We start from the raw sequence: 18,738 nt of genomic DNA on the forward strand, positions 1-18,738 counted from the left end.
TGATCTCCACATCCTTCGCGGGGCCTTTCAGCCCATTGAGGATCAGATCCAGAGTCGCTGATCCTCTCGTTGGTGCCTCGACTAGTTGTTCCATGAAGCAGTCCTGGACTGCTTCCAGGAACTCCGTTTCCCTTGCACATTTTGAATTTCCAAGACACCAGTCTATCCCAGGATAGTTGAAATCTCCCATAACTATGGTGTTTGGGTTCTTGCATTCCCTTCTCAGCTCGGCTACCATTTCTGTATCTTCAGCTTCAGTTTGCCCAGGTGGACGGTAGAACAGTCCCATCTTTATTTCGGATCCGTTGCTTCCTGGTACTTTGATCCACAATGACTCCAGTTGGGCATTTGTCTCTGCTGTGTCCACAGTGGTTGAGTGAATGGTATCCCTTATGTATAGTGCTATTCCTCCCCCCTTCTGTTAAGTCCTGTCTTTTCGGTAGAGTTTGTATCCTGGCAGTACTATGTCCCATTTGTTTTCCTCGTTCCACCATGTTTCCGTGATCCCTATGATGTCTAGTTTCTCATTATTGGCCATGACTTCTAGTTCCCCCATTTTGTTCTTTAGGCTCCTTGCATTTGTATACATGCAGTTCAAGTCCTGGCATACTCTTCAAGAAATTCCTGAAACAATCCTAACTTCAATTATTCTTAACAACTCTAGAAATGAAAAATGACCTACTCTTTATAACTCTAGAAATGACAACTGTTCTTCCATTGTAACCCCCATTTAGATATCTTTTGTAATCCGCCTTGAACTGCAAGGTAATGGCGGAATAGAAATCTCTAATGTAATGTAACCTCATTTATGTTGAGCTGCTTAGATGTCACCATGGTGTAGTTGTTAGAGCAACAGCCTTAACTCACTGATGATGTGGGTTAAAATCACTTGTAATCCGCCACTGCTCCAGGTCTATTACATAAAGTTGGGAAAAATATTTCAGCACCTGTTTAGAGTTCATGTGAGGGAATAGACTTACTGAAAACAATATGACTGTGCATATAACAGCAGGAACGTGTGGCATGGTGTTCTATGAGGCCAAAATTATCATCAATTTACTAGTCCCTGAAAGTCATCAAGGACACCTGTATGAAGATAACAATAAAAGTGTGAAACATGTTAGCTTTGTGAAAATTTATTTCACTCATCAGAAGAGTGACTCAGGTGTACCTCAGGTATAATTCTAACAGTCAAGTGAAGAATAGTAGAGTAAGCAAATAAAGATTACCAGATATCATTCTCACCTACAACTGTTTGGCCAGGTGCAAGCTGGTGTGCTGAGCTGCTCTTCTGGCCTCTGGCAAACACACTGGGGTGATGAGCATAGTCAACCTGAAATGAAGAATAGAGAGAAACATGTTACAAAGACCTATGTCTCCAAAATTAAACACTGAAGTTGTGGCAGAATGTCACATCACAGTCTGCAACACATACCTAGAAGTAACAGAAGTGCTAACATACCTTTGGACTCCTTATTAAAAAAGGCAGCTACAGCTGACCCCGTTTTTATAATAAAGATGCCTAACCCATTAGGCACTCATTAGTTTTCCACCTGAACCATGTACACTGATTGGATGTCCACTGCATGGCAGTGTTCCCCCCACAACACACATGAGCTATTGTTATCAATGAGTTATTACACAGAACCACTCCTTAACTGATTTTAACTTGCCTGTAATTTGATTCTACAAAGAATTTACTTTAGCTCTATGAGTAAAACCTCTCAGATGTGTGAACACATACATTTTACTTACATATCCATTTTGCTGCCACCAAAATTTCTAACAGCATGGGTGCTCTTACAACAAACACACCTTGAGTTGAATGTGTTATCACTCATTTTTGTCAGCCCTGTGGAATGGAGGTAGAAGAACTATTATAAACAATAACACACAATGAAAGTCCTTAAAAAGAAGTCAGTTCTTACTGGGTGTTTTTTTTGGGTTCTATCATAAGGACACCTAAGTAGCTTACAAAATATCATTCTCACCTGGACTTACTATCTGAGCTGCTAGCAAGCTGGTGCTGTGAAGCTGCTTCTAGAAAAGATAAAACAACATTTTAGAATGACATATAATACTATAGCTGTTAATGGCTCTGTGGAATAGAGAGAGATGGAGGCAGAGATAGGAAAGAAAAATTAAAAGACTAAGACAGAGTAAAATCTCAAACGTCTGCATAAGCGATAGGACAGAATAGAAAGGAAACACCCTACTCACCTGGACCTTCTTATACCCATGCGCACCTATGTAGCATCTGACGTCAGCAGAGGTTTTGGCGGGAAACAGTACCTACGCCTATTGGGTGCCTATCGGGGCGGAGCCAATTGTTCCGCCTCCTAACCATGCCCAACACACCTCATTGGGTGTCCTATGGGAGTGTGTGTGAACATGTTATATAAGTAGCTTGAAAAGCTGGCTGCACCTTGCAACATGGCTCCAAAACGGAAATCAAATTTTTTTGCCTGGAGAGTTGCAGATCCTTGTGGCCTAAGTCGGGGGCCAACTATGATGCCCTCTTTGGGAGGGAAGCTGATAGGATTGGGACAGAAGGCCAGCAGGCTATCTGGAGGAGGATCTGCAGTGACAGAGACTCAGTTCACCATCAGGGCCGTGATATAGAGGCTCTGAAAAAATGGTGGCATGCCCTGTGGAGAGAGGTCCGGCGGAAGCAAGAACTGATCGATGCGCAGGGTCCTTGCGGCGACCTCCAACTGACTGTCCTGGAGAGTGAGGTGATGGACATAGTGGGTCCTGAAATAGCACCTGTTGTGGGAGCCATTGATACTTCCCTGGGGCGCCAAGGTAAAAACACTTTACATAGAAGCCATTGCCTTGTTTGTTTTAACTCATTCTTTATTAATTTTCTATACTACATCAGTGCTATACAACCAATGCGATTCATAGTAATACAATAAAAGCCATTGCCTGTTTTGATACTCTTGGCAGCCTAACATGTGGAATAAGTTGCCAGTGTTCCATATGTTAGCCTGCATAATACCTTGTAAATGATCAGATGCAAAGATGTACAGTATTGTGACCTGTGATGCAATTCAAATGATGTTCTCAGATGTTACCGCTTTCAACTAATACCAATGTGTATTTTCTTGTCTTTTTGTAGAGGCGTCCCATCCTCCTTCTGCTGCTGATAGGGATGAAGGGGAGGAGGAGGAGGAGGAGGAGGATAAAGAGGCCGGCCTATCGTGCGCCGCCCCTCCTCAAAACACTGAAATGCAACCTGCACCAGCGCCCCCCTTCATTCCCACGATGACAACAGGGCAGCAGAGGAGGGGGAAGAGTTGGAGAGGGAAGAAGAGGTGGGTGAGGTCGGAGCCCTGGGGCAGGAGGATTTCCATCAGGGTGATGAGCTGGAGGCCCCCCTGATGAGCACCGCCGTCTAATGGTGGAGGTTGGGAACAACATCCACCATAGACAGGGCTTGCTCATTAGGGAGGTGGCTGAGATAAAAGAATCCACACGTGTCCTTGCCAGGGAGGCCCAAATCACAAACCAGCACTTGGCCTCCCTGGTAGCAGAGCAGGCTGCGACACGAGCCGAGCAGGCTTTCATACGAGATGAGCAGGCTCTCATACGAGACGAGCAGGCTGGGACGCGCCGTGCTCTGGAGGACATGTGTGGCATTCTTAGACATTCTCCCCCAGCTCATCACCCAGAATGACTCCCCTGGAGATCCTGGAGCTCAAGCCACTTCCCAGACCTCCTCCAGCCAGGCCCCCACCAGGTAGGGGTCCCCCCCGGCCACCCGTGCCCGGGGTCGAGGCCGTGGCTGGGGAAAGGGAAAAGGAAAGGGCCCCCATTAGGACCCACTATGTTCTCTGAACACTCCCAGGCCAGTCATGCCGCATGGACCCTGGGGCTCCGCTGGACCTCCTCTGCATGTACATGTCACAGTCTCTATATCACGGTTCAGTCACTGCAGATCTTTCATTCAGATAGCCTCCTAACCTGAGTGCCAATCCTCATCAGCTTCAACTCCCATCGAGGGCATCATAGTTGGATAATAACTATTACAACCTTCCAAGGATCTGCAGCTCTCCAGGAGCCATGTTGCCACCTTCATTTACCACTCCAATTGCAAGCAGTGCAACCTGTGCCATCTATTTGCATCCTATATTATGCATTTTTCCATCTTTTATGTACAACGGCAAGCCAATGGATTGATGTTTTACAATAAAATCTATCAAATAAATGAAACATATATATCTGACAGTGTGTTTGTGTTTCTATGTTTCTGCATATATTTTATTCGTTAGGTGCTTCACAGAGCTACATTGCTGTATCATATGGTTTACAGAGGTCTGTCCCAACCGTGTCATGAACGACTACTAGGCCAGTTAGGTTTTGAGGATACCCCTAATGGATATGCATGGTGGTAGATTTGATGCCTGATACCTCCATTAGATGCTGGTCTCTCATGCATGCTCATTAGAGCTATCCCTTACAATCTTATTATCCCTCCTTTCACAACCTAGCTCCCTATGCATCAACATCTGTCCCTCTCTTTTCAGTTATTCTCCTTGATGCATACCAATGAGGTGGGGGGGGGGGGGCTGGAACCTACATGGCATCTTTCCTTTCCACCTAAAAACCTAGCGTTTCTCCCTAACCTCCTTCCATCCCCAGTGTCAACCTTTCACCCTTTCTGTTTGCAAATACCCTCCCATCCCTAATCTCTCCTTGCCTCCATGACATCCACCATCTCTTCCTTTTATCTTTTCTCATTCCAGACCACTGTCCAGCATATCTCTCAGTCTCTCTCCCCCCTCCCCCAAGTCTGGCCATTTCTAGACACCTCTCCTGCATTCAACTTAAGAAAATCATTAATATCTATCCCATTTGGTGCAGTAGCTGCCTTGGTTGATGACATTTTTCCCATGTCTAAACACAGGTTCCCATCCATTCCACTTGGAGTTAATTGAAAGCTGTAGGTGAAAAGGATTCAGGTCCCAATTCCTGCCCCATACTTTCTCTGTCTCTGTCATATGTAAGTCAGGTACCTGGGGACACATCTTAAAGACCAGAAACCATCTTTCAAAACATGTCCGTCTTTTACTATGAGTTTCACATCTTTATACGAATCAGGTTTGCCAGCATGTGATGGCATGTGACGTAAATACAAACCATATATGGATACAGGTCACATGAAACTTTAAACACATCAGCATTTTTCCTATCTAGAGATTGAAGTCCAAAAGGTAAGAAAAAGCCTTGACCAGCAGAGCTTCTTAACTAAAGCTGTCTGTAAATACGGCTTAACAAAACAATTGAATTCACTTCACTACAACTCTGTTTAAACATTCATGTCAAAGAAAGAAAGACAAACATAGATGTCCTTATACCATCTTCAAAGAAGGGAAAGATAAACAGGGCCTACCTTTGCATCTTTAAACAACATATGCCTAAGGACACTTACTAAAGTTCTGATACGTGACCGTTCAATTCCCCTCTTACGTCATGTAAATGACGTCACAAATACACAGCATGAGCTGGAAGGGAGTGATACTCTAGGTATGTCTCTCAAGGAGGGGTCTTTTTAGGAGCTGTAATACGAATAACACAGTACATGAGCAGTCAAGATAAGAGTGCAAATAATAAGAGATTATGCATTCAACTAAAGTGCTGATCCCAAGAATTAGATAAATCAGAGTTACATTTGAACTCAGCAAAGAGGTCTGCTAATTTCTGAATGGCCATAGGAGGACCTATATTGTCAGAAAGAAAAGTACAACAGCATAAAATACTGAGGAGAATTTTTCAGAATTCTCAGCTAGAATCATATCTAGGGCCATATGATTTTGAGAACCATCTGAGAAGTGGAGCCTAATTGATCAGTAATACCTTGCAAGGCGTCCCTAGAATAGTTCACAAAGCGTTGCTGATTATAATAATTTTAACTAATCCGATCAACATTCTTATTAATAGTAATAAAGGGAATAAGGAACTCAAACCCAGCCTTAACCTGAGCTCGGGCCTTAAATTCATCTGGGACCCCTCTTGGGACCCCTATAGCATCTATGTATACATGTGATCAGATTTACATCAAGACAAATAAAAGGAAAAACCATGTGAATAGGAAGGATGCCTTTCAGAAAGAATATGCAGAAGCATAGTAACCTTAACTAAAGTGCACTGGCCTATCCACTGGCTGGGTAGCTTAACAGGGAGCCAAAAGTCTCCATAAAGCCAGTAAATATCAAATCTGATGCAGCAACAATAGGGCATACCTATGAGCCAAGACAGAACAATAACCTGGGGGTAAATTACCTACAAAACTACTCTGTGTCAGATTAGAAACATGACATGTGTAATTGCCCTTATAGATGATAACGGCAATATCAAGCTTTTGCTGTCCTGGCAACAAAGGGTATTTAGAACACTGCAGTGCACAAAGAGGATAGGTAAATAACCCAAAAAGGCATGGTTGGATACCAGGAGGGAGGTCCAGATGTACGGTTCCTAGATGGGGTCTAGCTTGAGCACATATGTAACAATTACTCTTATTATGTTGATCAGCAGTGAATTTCATCCATTCTAACCAAAGGTTACGTTCTGAAAACCCTACCTCAACAGCCACAATATCTTCAAAAGTGGGATTGGCAATAGCCATCATGTCAGTAAGTTTATTGAATGTAGGGGCCAGTGGGTTAGTATTTTTTGGGGCCCCCACAAAATGGCAGGAGAGGATGAGTGGAGGTAGATAGATCCCGTAAGAAAACTGATGATAGCTAGACCCACCCTTAAACCACATGTCCATAATGTACATACCTTCATCAGTAGGTCTAGGGTTGTCAATAGTAAGAGAAAGCTTAATAATTTGTGCAGGAACACTTTTCCTATAACAGTGTCCAACCTTATGAAAGGTCATACAAGTAAGCAGTGATTTACCATTTTGGTCCACTGTTTTTCAGGGTATTTTCTAGTTTATAAGCCCAGTCAGTATTAATATTCCACCCTACCACTCCCCAGAATGCACACTTATCCCCCCAACGTAAGTCAGTAACATATATATATATGTCTTTAGTTTTAGGAATTTCTGAGGACCAATGGCACAGCCTTGGGATATCAATTGATGAACAGTCCACAATGTCACAATACTCAAAGGAGAAGGTGGCAACTTGCACACTGCTGGAATTATACCAAAGGGTAGCATACTATCGGTCTTTTCTGGATTCCAATTGAAGGACAGCCTTTGCGAGGGAGTAGTCCAGCTTAACGTCGTGTTCGCAAAGAGGTGTCGGGGGTGCTGTTTACAGCAGGAGTGTCATTTACAGATGGGTATGGGCAGAAAGTGTCGTGAACCCAGAACACATCATCCCTGTAGACCCAGTTAGAAATGATCCATACAGGGAGAAAAACTAGCAGCAGCAGTGCCAGTAAGAGAATGATAAAGTTGGTAGAATGCTGCAATGGGATCATTATGTTGTTCCACTGGAGGAGGTGAAATCTGCGCAGGGAAGACTTGCTTCTGGGGTTTTAGGTTAACCCTCTTCAAGCGACTTGCGTGGATCCAAACAGGAAACTCCTCAGTGGGTGCAGCGGGCCTGGGCACAGCGATCACAGTAGTGGGAAGGCCAAAGGGGAAATCCGTCTGCTTCCGATCCTTGGAAAGCTGCTGGACAATCACCAGGCTGGAAAAAATGGGTAGGAATCTGTGGAGAGAAAGGAGAAGTGCAAGACACGTTTCTTTGAACAAGCCCTAATATTTCAATTAGCTTTTGGACGTATTCCTCCTGTATCAAGGGAAAATCTACCCATGGGGCGGGGAAAGGTCATCCCGTGAGAATCTCAAAGGGAGAGCAGCCAGATGTCTGTGCATACAGAAAGAGATACTTGAAAAGAAATGCTTGAAAAGCATTCCAAATATCATTCAGCAGCTGTACTCCAATGTGATCCAAATAAGAGATAGAAAACAAGAGAAACCATGTTACCTGTACTGAATGTGGCAACATGTAACAATACCAATTCATTCACTTAGCATAGCCATGGCAAAAGAGAGACAATACTCACTTGCTTAAGGTTCTTAATTGAACAATCCAAAAGGATATGTTTTTCGTGCTTCATATAACTATTATGCACTTCAGAGAGACCATATTGATGTACTGAATGTATTCAGAAATGTATATTGAATGGATCATATGTAGGGAACACCACGAAATAAACGCTGCATAAAATAAAACTTTTTCTTATAACCCCTAACTAAACTATATTCAGAATATAAAAGCTAAAAGTAAAAGAACATTGCGCAGTTAGGCTAGTAAGAAGTGGAAAAAGAGCTCTAGAAATGGCCAATATTATGTATCCTGGGGTACCCACTAAACTAAGACAAGTAAACATGACACAGACAAAACATAAAGTTTTAAGCGTGGAGCTATTACTCCATCTGTCAAGTGTGCAGGGCTGAATTTAACTCTGCAAATAAACACATTGATATAAAAAAACCAAAACTACAAATAATGTATATCATAACCATCTCATATTTGGAAAAAGGCATAAAGCTAATGTCTCTTTGGAGCGTCTCTATCTCTGCAGTGATAAAGAGGACCCATGGAAAACATTAGAAATATCTGTGCCAAAACTGATCTGGGATGGCTATGTATAAATCCGGAAAAAACCCTTTTAAATTAGCAACATCCTAATTTCAGCTAAAACAATAGAAAGGAATTGTATTTTCCAATTTATTTTCAATTCACAACCGTGCCAGCTGTAATTATCGAGCTATATATCTCTGTATCAAGGAGCAAAAGGTCAAGAATGAAAATATCACTAGCAAGAAGTTAAAATGTCGAGCGAGCACTACGATAACCAATACCATGATATTGGGCAATGAATAAGGGAGAGCTAGCAGCTGGTATCCAGGGTTTCCCCTCTTTGCACCAAAGTCCGTCCAAAAGGGCGGCTTTGGGCACCTGCCAAACGCCAGGCATCAAATTCAGAGGAGGGGGTGGTAACAAAGGACTGAAACTGTGAAAAAAGAGAGGAAGAGAATCCTGTTCACCCTTGAGACCCAGAAGCCTATTTAAAAGAAGGGCTTGGACATCGTGAAAAGTATGAAGGGTAATGGGGTGACCTAGGATCAGAAAAGTAACCATCTCTACCACCATAGCACAAGCAGCCAGGGAACTTGAGCTAGAAACCAAAGCACATCTTAAATGTCCAACATTTCATAAGTCCATCTGATAAGAGCAGTCATTTCAGAAACCAGGGTCTGTCTCAAAATCTGGTCATAGAAGGAACAAGCAGAGATCCATTGGCGGCAGTGACCAATCATAGCAAGAAAAGTAAGCATGCCTTTCTTGGTAGCTGGGCGGAGCAGAACAGCAGCAATGCAGAAAGTGCAGATTTTCCTCTGACCATGAGACAGGACAAAACCCAGGTATTTCACTTCAGATGTACACCAGTGCAGTTTATTTCATGACACCTTGTGACCACACACAGACAACCATTATAAAAGGTACAAACTATCAGCCTGACAGGTCTCCTGAATTATGGAACACAAAAGTTGTACAAAATGAGAATAGGACCATGAGGGGCAGTGCATGACTTTGTAGAATAGCCCGAAGGACATTCCACACTAGGTATACTGTTGCTTAAGGGTGAAGGCAGCCTCACCAAAGGGACTAAAAATAAAACATTCTTTAGGACAATGATAGAAAAAAATCATTGGCTGCCGGTGGAATGGTGGAAGAAACATAAGGGCAATGAGAATTACCAAAACATTAACAGCCCTAAATCTAGGACGAAACAGGGAATGCCATCAGCTTTGGCAACAAGAGCGATGGGCATATTATAAGAAGAGATGGTGGTTTTGATAATGCCGGAGAAAAGTCAAGAGACAAGCAGTGGAATCTCACCTTACTGCTTTATAAAACCAAGAATGAGTAACTTCAAAGAAGCACTATAGGGGGTCAGTGGAAGCCCAAACAGAGAAGTCTGGGGGAAGGGACAAAAACATTCATGCACAGACCCTGATAATGAAAGCAAAGAACAGATTAGCTTTGCTCTGCACAAGAAAGAAAACCTCTAAAACGGAATTTTTTCTTTTTCTTGTTTCTTTTTTTAACTACAAGGGAAAGATCTTAGACTGATTCAAACAGCGCATTCAATTCATTCCACATAACAGCATGTCCTACCTCAGTATTAAACATTGGTGACACAGAAAGATGGGAGCTGAAGGAAAAATGTCATACACACACACAGCCGTACAAGTCTCATTTGTCTAGGAGTAAGTGCCTTTATGACTCATTACAAAAGCAATATAACAATGCAAAAATATTCGCTTATCTTACCTTATAAGCGAGGTACAGTAATAAGAGACAATAAAATCTTATACTCTATAAAAGTGTTAACCTTACAAATGACAGAGTGGGCAGGGGGGTTCTATAAATAATTTCATTCTTTCCGAAAGAATGGCAGCTGCGTATATATTCATGAGGGGCGCTTACCGAAAGTACCCCGAGATTTTTCCCAAAAAAACTCCATAATAGAACCCAAAGCTTGAACTTAAAATAAAGGGTTGGGTACAGGTCACCACTACCCAGTGAGTATTAAAGAACAGAAAAAATTCAGAAATACTCACAAAATACCGGTGATATCATCTGCCCATCGCGGACAAGCCCCCAACTGGAAAGGATTCAGGTCCCAATTCCTGCCCCATACTTTCTCTGTCTCTGTCATATGTAAGTCAGGTACCTGGGGACACATCTTAAAGACCAGAAACCATCTTTCAAAACATGTCCGTCTTTTACTATGAGTTTCACATCTTTATACGAATCAGGTTTGCCAGCATGTGATGGCATGTGACGTAAATACAAACCATATATGGATACAGGTCACATGAAACTTTAAACACATCAGCATTTTTCCTATCTAGAGATTGAAGTCCAAAAGGTAAGAAAAAGCCTTGACCAGCAGAGCTTCTTAACTAAAGCTGTCTGTAAATACGGCTTAACAAAACAATTGAATTCACTTCACTACAACTCTGTTTAAACATTCATGTCAAAGAAAGAAAGACAAACATAGATGTCCTTATACCATCTTCAAAGAAGGGAAAGATAAACAGGGCCTACCTTTGCATCTTTAAACAACATATGCCTAAGGACACTTACTAAAGTTCTGATACGTGTCCGTTCAGTAGGCCCCCTCTGATCTTTCTTTTTAGTGTACTCTGCTGACATGGAAAATGGAGGTGGGGGGCAGGCCATGACATTATGAAAGCAGGGAGAGTGGTGGGCGTGGGCATCTGTGTCTAACCTGGCCTGGCCCCTTCTTTTCCAAAAAAATTGATTCCCCTCCACACTTAACACAAAACCTAAGTCCTCAACAATCCCTCACACCAACACCCAGAAAAATCCATAGACAAAAGAAATACAGATAATGGAGGTGGGGAGGAGTGGCAAAGGCAGAAGGGAGTACAAAGGACAACAGCGAAGTCATAGCACAAAATTTCATCATAGAGGAAACGGAATACCACAAGCACCAACTCACATGGGGGGTCTTAAAAGGGAAAAATGGCTGTGCCAAAGCTTTCTATATACTAAGCACGCATAATTAGCGTCTGACGGCTTCCCGCCAAAATGATTCAAATGTGATTGGATGTGCGTTGGATGTCGTTTTGCCAAATACAGCTGTAGTGACGTTTTAATCATTTCCTTCACATCTCTAAGCTTTGACACGAAGCTCTATGTTCTAAACAAAGTTTCTTCTATAGCTCTATGCATTAAGGCACTGCTTTTATCTTCCATACATCAGGGATTCAAGTCTTGAGTAAGGTTAGCAAATAATTTATATTCATTTTTCAGTCAGGAAACCTGGTAACTCTTTAGCCATGCCTTTACTTAAAAATATTTTGCTTCAGCTTTTATTATCTGCAGCCATTGTCTAATTTTTAATGCAACCTGTTCTCTCTCATGCTGAACACCCTCCCCCTCCCTAACATCCCCCCCCCAAACTGTCAAAAGCCAAACTGCATTTACCAATACTAATGTGTGTAGGATCCATCTCACCACATGTATCATCCTTCAACACCTGTCCAAACCCTCTGAGGTTTGATTTAACTCTTATAGCTGTTGGCCAATGCCTATATTGCATCAAAAGAAACACATTCCTACTAGAATGCCTTGTAGTTGGGAGCAAATGAAAGTATCTCATGCACCTGTGCCTGCAGAATGCTGATGAGAAACAGCAAATTCCACCACTTATGAGAGCTGTTAGGATGCTATGAAAAAATAGGGAAGGTGAGGATGGGATTTGAACCAGGGTGCTTGAGAAGACAGACAAGGCGCATTAACCTGATAAGCCACTAATGGCTTCTTTCAGACTCCTGTTACAGCTTAGGTTAGCCATGGCAGGATAATTGCAGACTGATGTTGGAAACAGCAAAGTGGAGCACATATATATATATATGCTCCTATGAAAGCTAATAGGAAGCTTAGGGTGAGTCTTGACCCAGGGTGCTTGAAAAGACAGACAAGGTGCGTTAACCTGGTGCGCCACAAATGGCATCTTCCTGGCAAAGGAGAAGTTTCCTCTCATGACAGCTTAGAATGTCCTAGCCATGGGACGGAGAAAATATATTTGTGGCTGGAAAAGGAAATGCACTCATAAAAATGCCATAGTCCCCCATCTAGACCCTCTTATAACAGCTAATAGGAAACTGTTACAAATGAGTGAAGGTGGGATTTGAACCGGGGTGCTTGAGAAGGCGCATTAACTTGGTACCTTGGATTACGAGCATAATCCGTTCCAGGAGCATGCTCGTAATCCAAAATGCTCGTTTATCAAAGCGAGTTTCCCCATAGAAAATAATGGAAACTCGCTTTGATATGTTCCCACCTGCCCGATAACCGGCATCGCTCCCCCCCCGCTCCAACCGGCACCCCCCCCATGCAAACCGCCCCCCCCCCCCGCCCGAACAACTTAAACGTACCCCCTCCCCCCCATCTAGCGCAGGCACAAATCGTGTGCCTAGAAGATCTTCCGGCTTCTGCCTGCCTGCCTTGAGCATGCATCTGCGCATGCTCAAGGACTTCTAATTCTCCCTCTCGCCGAGAATCCCGATTTGATCGACAGATTGGCTATTAGTTGAAGTAGTTCAGCTATTGTTCCTTTCAGTTCCTTAATGACCCTCGGATGGATGCCATCCGGTCCCGGGGATTTGTCGCTCTTAAGCCTATCAATCTGCCTGCATATGTCTTCTAGACTGACCGTCAACCTTGTCAGTTTCCCGTCTTCAGCTCCAGCATATAGTCTGTCGGGTTCCGGTATGTTGTGTATATCCTCATTGGTAAACACAGATGCAAAAAATGTGTTCAGTTTATCGGCGATGGCTTTGTCCTCCTTTAGCACTCCCTTTATTCCATCATCATCCAACGGTCCCACCGCTTCCTTTGCGGGTCGTTTCCACTTAATATATCGAAAGAATGGCATGAAGTTTTTTGCCTCCTTGGCTATTTTTTGGCCCCTTTTATCGCTTTATGGCACCTGCGTTGATGCTGTTTGTGCTTTTTCCAGTTTTCGTCCATTTTTGACCTTTTCCATTCCTTAAATGAAGTCTTCTTGTCTCTGATCGCTTCCTTCACCACAACAGTGAGCCATGCCGGTTCTTTGTTCCTTTTCCTCTTGGATCCCTTATTGATATGCGGTATATATCGATTTTGCGCCTTGGTGATTGTGCCTCTTGTGACCAGCCAGGTATTCTCCCTGCCAAGGTCCCAGTTAGGGCAGGGGAAAATGTAAAAAGGAAAGCCCGGGGTGGAATCAGGAAGGAGTATATGGTTCCTGAGAATGCTAATTTACCCTGTGACCACCAGAGGGAGCCTGAGGTGTTTGAGGAAGAGGTAGGTGATCTATCCCCGAGTCACCACCGGGGGAGCCCAAGAGGTCCCAGGAACACTGCTGACTCGATTAGAGTAGGGCATGGCCCCAGAGTACTTAAACCAGCAGTGGAGAGCAGACAGGGAGGCCAGCAGGAGCAACCAACCTACACCCATGGAGCTGTTAGAGGCTGGACAAGCTGAGGAGCTACTGATTCCAGAAGAAGAATGTGAAGAAAGTCTGACCGAGGGTGCTCCTGTTTTTCCTGAAGCCATGCAGGTGGACTGGGCCTCAGCCTGCAAACAGTGAGTTGATTTTGTACTTTACTGTTTGAGACTATTTTTGTTTTTTGTTTTTAGCTAGGAGTGTGAATTGTTTGGGAGAGGTTTTGCTAACACCCTGGGAGGGAATTTTTGAAAGCCTGTCTAGAGGCTTTATTTTGCAAAACCTGACACTCTCCTGTCCTGGCAGTGAATTAACTGGCCAGAGGCTTTAACGAACTTTGAGCACTAGTGCTACTGAATAAGTGCCATGAACTGTTGTTTTTTTTGTGTTTTTGAAACTGCCTGCCGGGGAGCAGTCAGAACTGGCTCTGAGGAGAGCTGAATTCTCAGACACAGTTGAGACTAAATCCTTGCTGAGAGCAAGCCAATAACTTTATTGTAGGCTGTTTGTTTGCTTGCTTGTTTTGATATTTTTGTTTGCTACTGTTTGGGAACATTCTGACCAGTTTGGCAACTATATTGAAAGACTACTTACCTTGGTGAAGGAAAGAATAAAAGCTGAATTATTTTCCTTTGAATTACAATTCTGGTGACTTTGTTTTTGTTGATTCCGGTTTGGAATCCGGTCCTGCAGGGTGGCTCCATTTCGGGCCACACGTCAGAGTGCTTTATTGTGGTTACCACTGTGAGTGATATTGAGCCCTCTCCTGGGCTACAGTGGTGGTTACATTCTAAAAAGGGACCATGCCTGCTCTAGCGTTTATCCTCTTCTTGATCTTCTTCCCCACCATGAGTCTCATGCCTTCGTAATTCCCTTTTCGGAAGTTAAGTGCCGTGGCCGTTGCTCTGCATCGATGTTTTGTCCCTGCATTCATGTTGAAGCGGATCATATTGTGATCACTGGTTCCCAGCATCCCCTCTTGCATCTTGCGCCTGTCCTCGTAGTCCATTTAGAATCAAGTCCAGAATTGCATTCCCTCTTGTATTTTCCTTGACAAGTTGTTCCAGGAAACAATCGCCTACAGCATCCAGGAACTTGGTCTCCCTACCACAGCCGTAGATACCTAGGTTCCAGTCTATTCCCGGATAGTTGAAATCCCCCATGATAACTGCGTTGTCTCCCTTGCAGTTGCGTTTGATCTCTAAACTAAACTAAACTAAACCTTAGGTTTGTATACCGTGCCATCTCCGCAAGCGCAGAGCTCGGTACGGTTTACAGAGTTAAGAGGAAAGGAACTACAATAAGGGATAAAGGAAAGGGACTAAGAGGAAAGAGAGGGACAGAATACTGGAGAATGGGAGGTGATTAGATTTTTGCAAAGAGCCAAGTTTTCGAGGGTTTGCGGAAGGATTGGAGGGAGCTTGAGTTTCTGAGTGGGGATGAGAGGTTGTTCCAGAGTTCTATGGTTCTAAAGGGGAGAAATGTTCCAAGTTTTCCTGCGCGGGATATACCGTTTGCAGAGGGGAATGATAGTTTCAGTTTTTGGGAGGGTCTGGTGGAGTGTGGTTTTGAGGAATTCCAAAAGAGTGGGATAAAGGGAGGAAGGACGCCATGTAGGATCTTGAAGGCTAAGCAGGCACATTTAAAGAGGACTCTTGAGTATACTGGGAGCCAGTGAAGCTTGGAGAGGAGTGGGGAGACATGATCGAACTTGCCTTTTGCGAAAATAAGCTTAGCCGCGGCGTTCTGAATTAGCTGAAGTCTATGGAGGTTTTTCTTAGTTAGGCTTATAAAGATGGAATTGCAGTAATCCAGTCTAGAGAGGATAGTAGATTGAACGAGGACGGTAAAGTGAGAATGATGAAAGCAGGATCTCACCTTCCTTCATCTATCATTTCTCCATCAATTTCTTCAGACTGCCCTGGGGGTCGATAGTAGATGCCGATCTTCATTTCCAATCCATTGGCTCCCGGAATTTTGACCCATAGAGACTCTAACCTATCCGTCATTTCAGGCGTGTTTTCTCCAGTAGATTTGATTCCTTCTTTGACATATAGGGCAACACTCCCACCTTTTTGACCCACTCTGTCTCTGCGGTATAGTTTGTATCCCGGTAACACAGTGTCCCAGACGTTTTCTTCAGTCCACCATGTTTCTGTGATGCCGATGATGTCAATGTTATCATTTTGTGCCACAACTTCTAATTCACCCATCTTGTTTCTTAGGCTCCTTGCGTTCGTGTACATACACTTGAGTTTGTGGCCTGTTCCTTTCTTGCATTTCCTTTCCTCTTGTGTCTCTTTAGATCTGTCTTGCCTGAGATCCGGTGGATTTTTTACTTATACAATGCTGCTTCTTCTAGAGTGCTGAACAAATCTTCCTCTTGAAAAAGCTGAAGGGGAAACGCGTATCGTGTCAAACGATTACCGGGCTACACATACTGTGTCGAGGAAGCTGAAGGATAAACAGGACATCATATGGATTTTTACTAGATTGACTAAATGGATTGTGTTGTGGACTTTATTTTTCTATTTTTTGTTTTTGCTTTTTGCGTTTGTGCTTGAAATTTTGAAGTGATTAATTAGGGAGCACTGAGTAGTTTTTGGACTTGAAGCAGAAGCCCGGGACTTTATGACAACTCCAGCAGAGAAAAGTACCCCCCTTTTTATGTTCATTTTGAGCTTTAGTTGTTATATTGGAAGGAAGGGAGGAGTGCTATGATGTACTTAAGCATGAACTGGTAGAGTCCCATGCTCTTACGCCTTGAAGTTCATATTGGCTTTTACTGAGCACTACTAATTAATTGACTATGTAGTTAAGAATATTTTTAGTATATCTGATTTTCTCTTTTTGAAGAAGGTGATTATTGCAATAGAGAATTCATATTTACATAAGAACATAAGAAGTTGCCTCCGCTGAGGCAGACCATAGGTCCATCCTGCTCAGCGGTCCGCACCCGCGGCGGCCCATCAGTCCCATTGTCTGAGCAATGGTCTATACCTATCTATACCCCCCAATCCCTTTTTCTTCTAGGAATCTATCCAAACCTTCTTTGAAACCATTTAATGCTTTCTTGTTTACAACAGCCTCTGGAAGCGCGTTCCATGTATCCACCACCCTCTGAGTGAAAAAGAACTTCCTAGCGTTTGTTCTAAACCTGTCCCCTTTCAATTTCTCCGAATGCCCCCTTGTACTTGTGGCGCCCCTTAATTTGAAAAATCTGCCCCTGTCTATTTTTTCTATGCCCTTCAGGATCTTGAAGGTTTCTATCATGTCTCCTCTAAGTCTTCGCTTCTCCAGGGAGAAAAGTCCCAACTGCTTCAATCTGTCGGTATATGGGAGATTTTCCATTCCCTTTATCAGTTTGGTTGCTCTTCTTTGTACTCCCTCAAGTACCGCCATGTCTTTCTTGAGGTACGGCGACCAGTACTGCACACAGTACTCCAGATGCGGCCGTACCATTGCACGATACAGCGGCATGATGACTTCCTTCGTCCTGGTCGTAATACCCTTCTTAATGATACCCAGCATTCTGTTTGCTTTCCTAGAGGCTGTGGCGCATTGCGCCGATGCCTTCAGTGTTGCGTCTACCATCACTCCCAGGTCTCTCTCCAGGTTACTAACCCCTAGTGGTGTTCCCCCCATTTTGTATGTGAACATCGGGTTCTTTTTCCCCACGTGCATGACCTTGCATTTCCCCACGTTGAAGCTCATCTGCCACTTTTCGGCCCACTTTTCCAGCTGCGTTAGATTCTTTTGGAGATCCTCGCAGTCTTCCTTGGTTTGAGCCCTGCTGTATAGTTTGGTGTCATCTGCAAATTTAATGACTTCACACTTAGTTCCCGCCTCTAGATCATTTATGTAGATATTGAACAAGAGCGGTCCCAGCACCGACCCTTGCGGAACTCCGCTCGTGACCCCTTTCCAGTCTGAGTAGTGTCCCTTTACGCCAACCCTCTGCTTCCTGTTTGCCAGCCAGTTTTTGATCCATCGGTGGACCTCCCCTTGTACCCCGTGGTTCCATATCTTTTTAAGCAGTCTCTCGTGTGGCACCTTGTCGAAGGCTTTTTGGAAGTCAAGGTAAATGATGTCTATAGATTCCCCTTTATCCACCTGGCTGTTCACTCCCTCAAAGAAGTACAATAAGTTTGTGAGGCATGACCTACCCTTACAGAAGCCATGTTGACTCGGTTTTAGCTGCCCATTTTTTTCGATGTGTTCACAGATGCTGTCTTTAATCAGTGCCTCCATCATCTTTCCCGGGACTGAGGTCAGGCTCACCGGCCTGTAGTTTCCCGGGTCCCCCCCTTGCGCCCTTCTTGAAGATGGGCGTGACATTTGCTATTTTCCAATCCTCCGGGATCTCTCCGGTTTTTAAGGATAGGTTGCATATCTGTCGAAGTGGCTCCGCTATTATGTCTTTTAGTTCCTTGAGTACCCTTGGGTGAATGCCATCCAGACCCGGCGATTTGTCGCTCTTTAGTCTGTCAATCTGCTTGAGTACATCCTCTTGGCTTACCTCTAAATAGACCAGCTTATCGTCTTGGTCTCCTATTACGATCTCCTCGGGTTCTGGAATGGTGGTTATATTCTCCATCGTGAAGACTGACGTGAAGAACTCATTTAACCTGTCAGCTATCTCTTTCTCTTCTTTTACAACTCCCTTTCTGTCTCCATCGTCCAATGGTCCCACTTCTTCTCTCGCCGGTTGCTTCCCCTTGACATATCTGAAGAACGACT

General features: G+C 43.7%; 1 protein-coding gene across 1 annotated transcript in view; it reads left to right on the forward strand.

The window, feature by feature from the left end:
• Positions 1 to 13,935: 13,935 nt before the first annotated feature.
• The window catches only part of LOC117349764 (NXPE family member 3-like), a 42,451-nt gene continuing 37,648 nt past the window's right edge, over positions 13,936 to 18,738 (forward strand). The window contains 1 exon segment of the mRNA XM_033923355.1: positions 13,936 to 14,138. Coding sequence (XP_033779246.1) covers positions 13,936 to 14,138 — 203 coding nt within the window.

Source organism: Geotrypetes seraphini, chromosome 16 (genome assembly GCF_902459505.1).
Source record: "Geotrypetes seraphini chromosome 16, aGeoSer1.1, whole genome shotgun sequence".
NCBI lineage: Eukaryota > Metazoa > Chordata > Amphibia > Gymnophiona > Dermophiidae > Geotrypetes > Geotrypetes seraphini.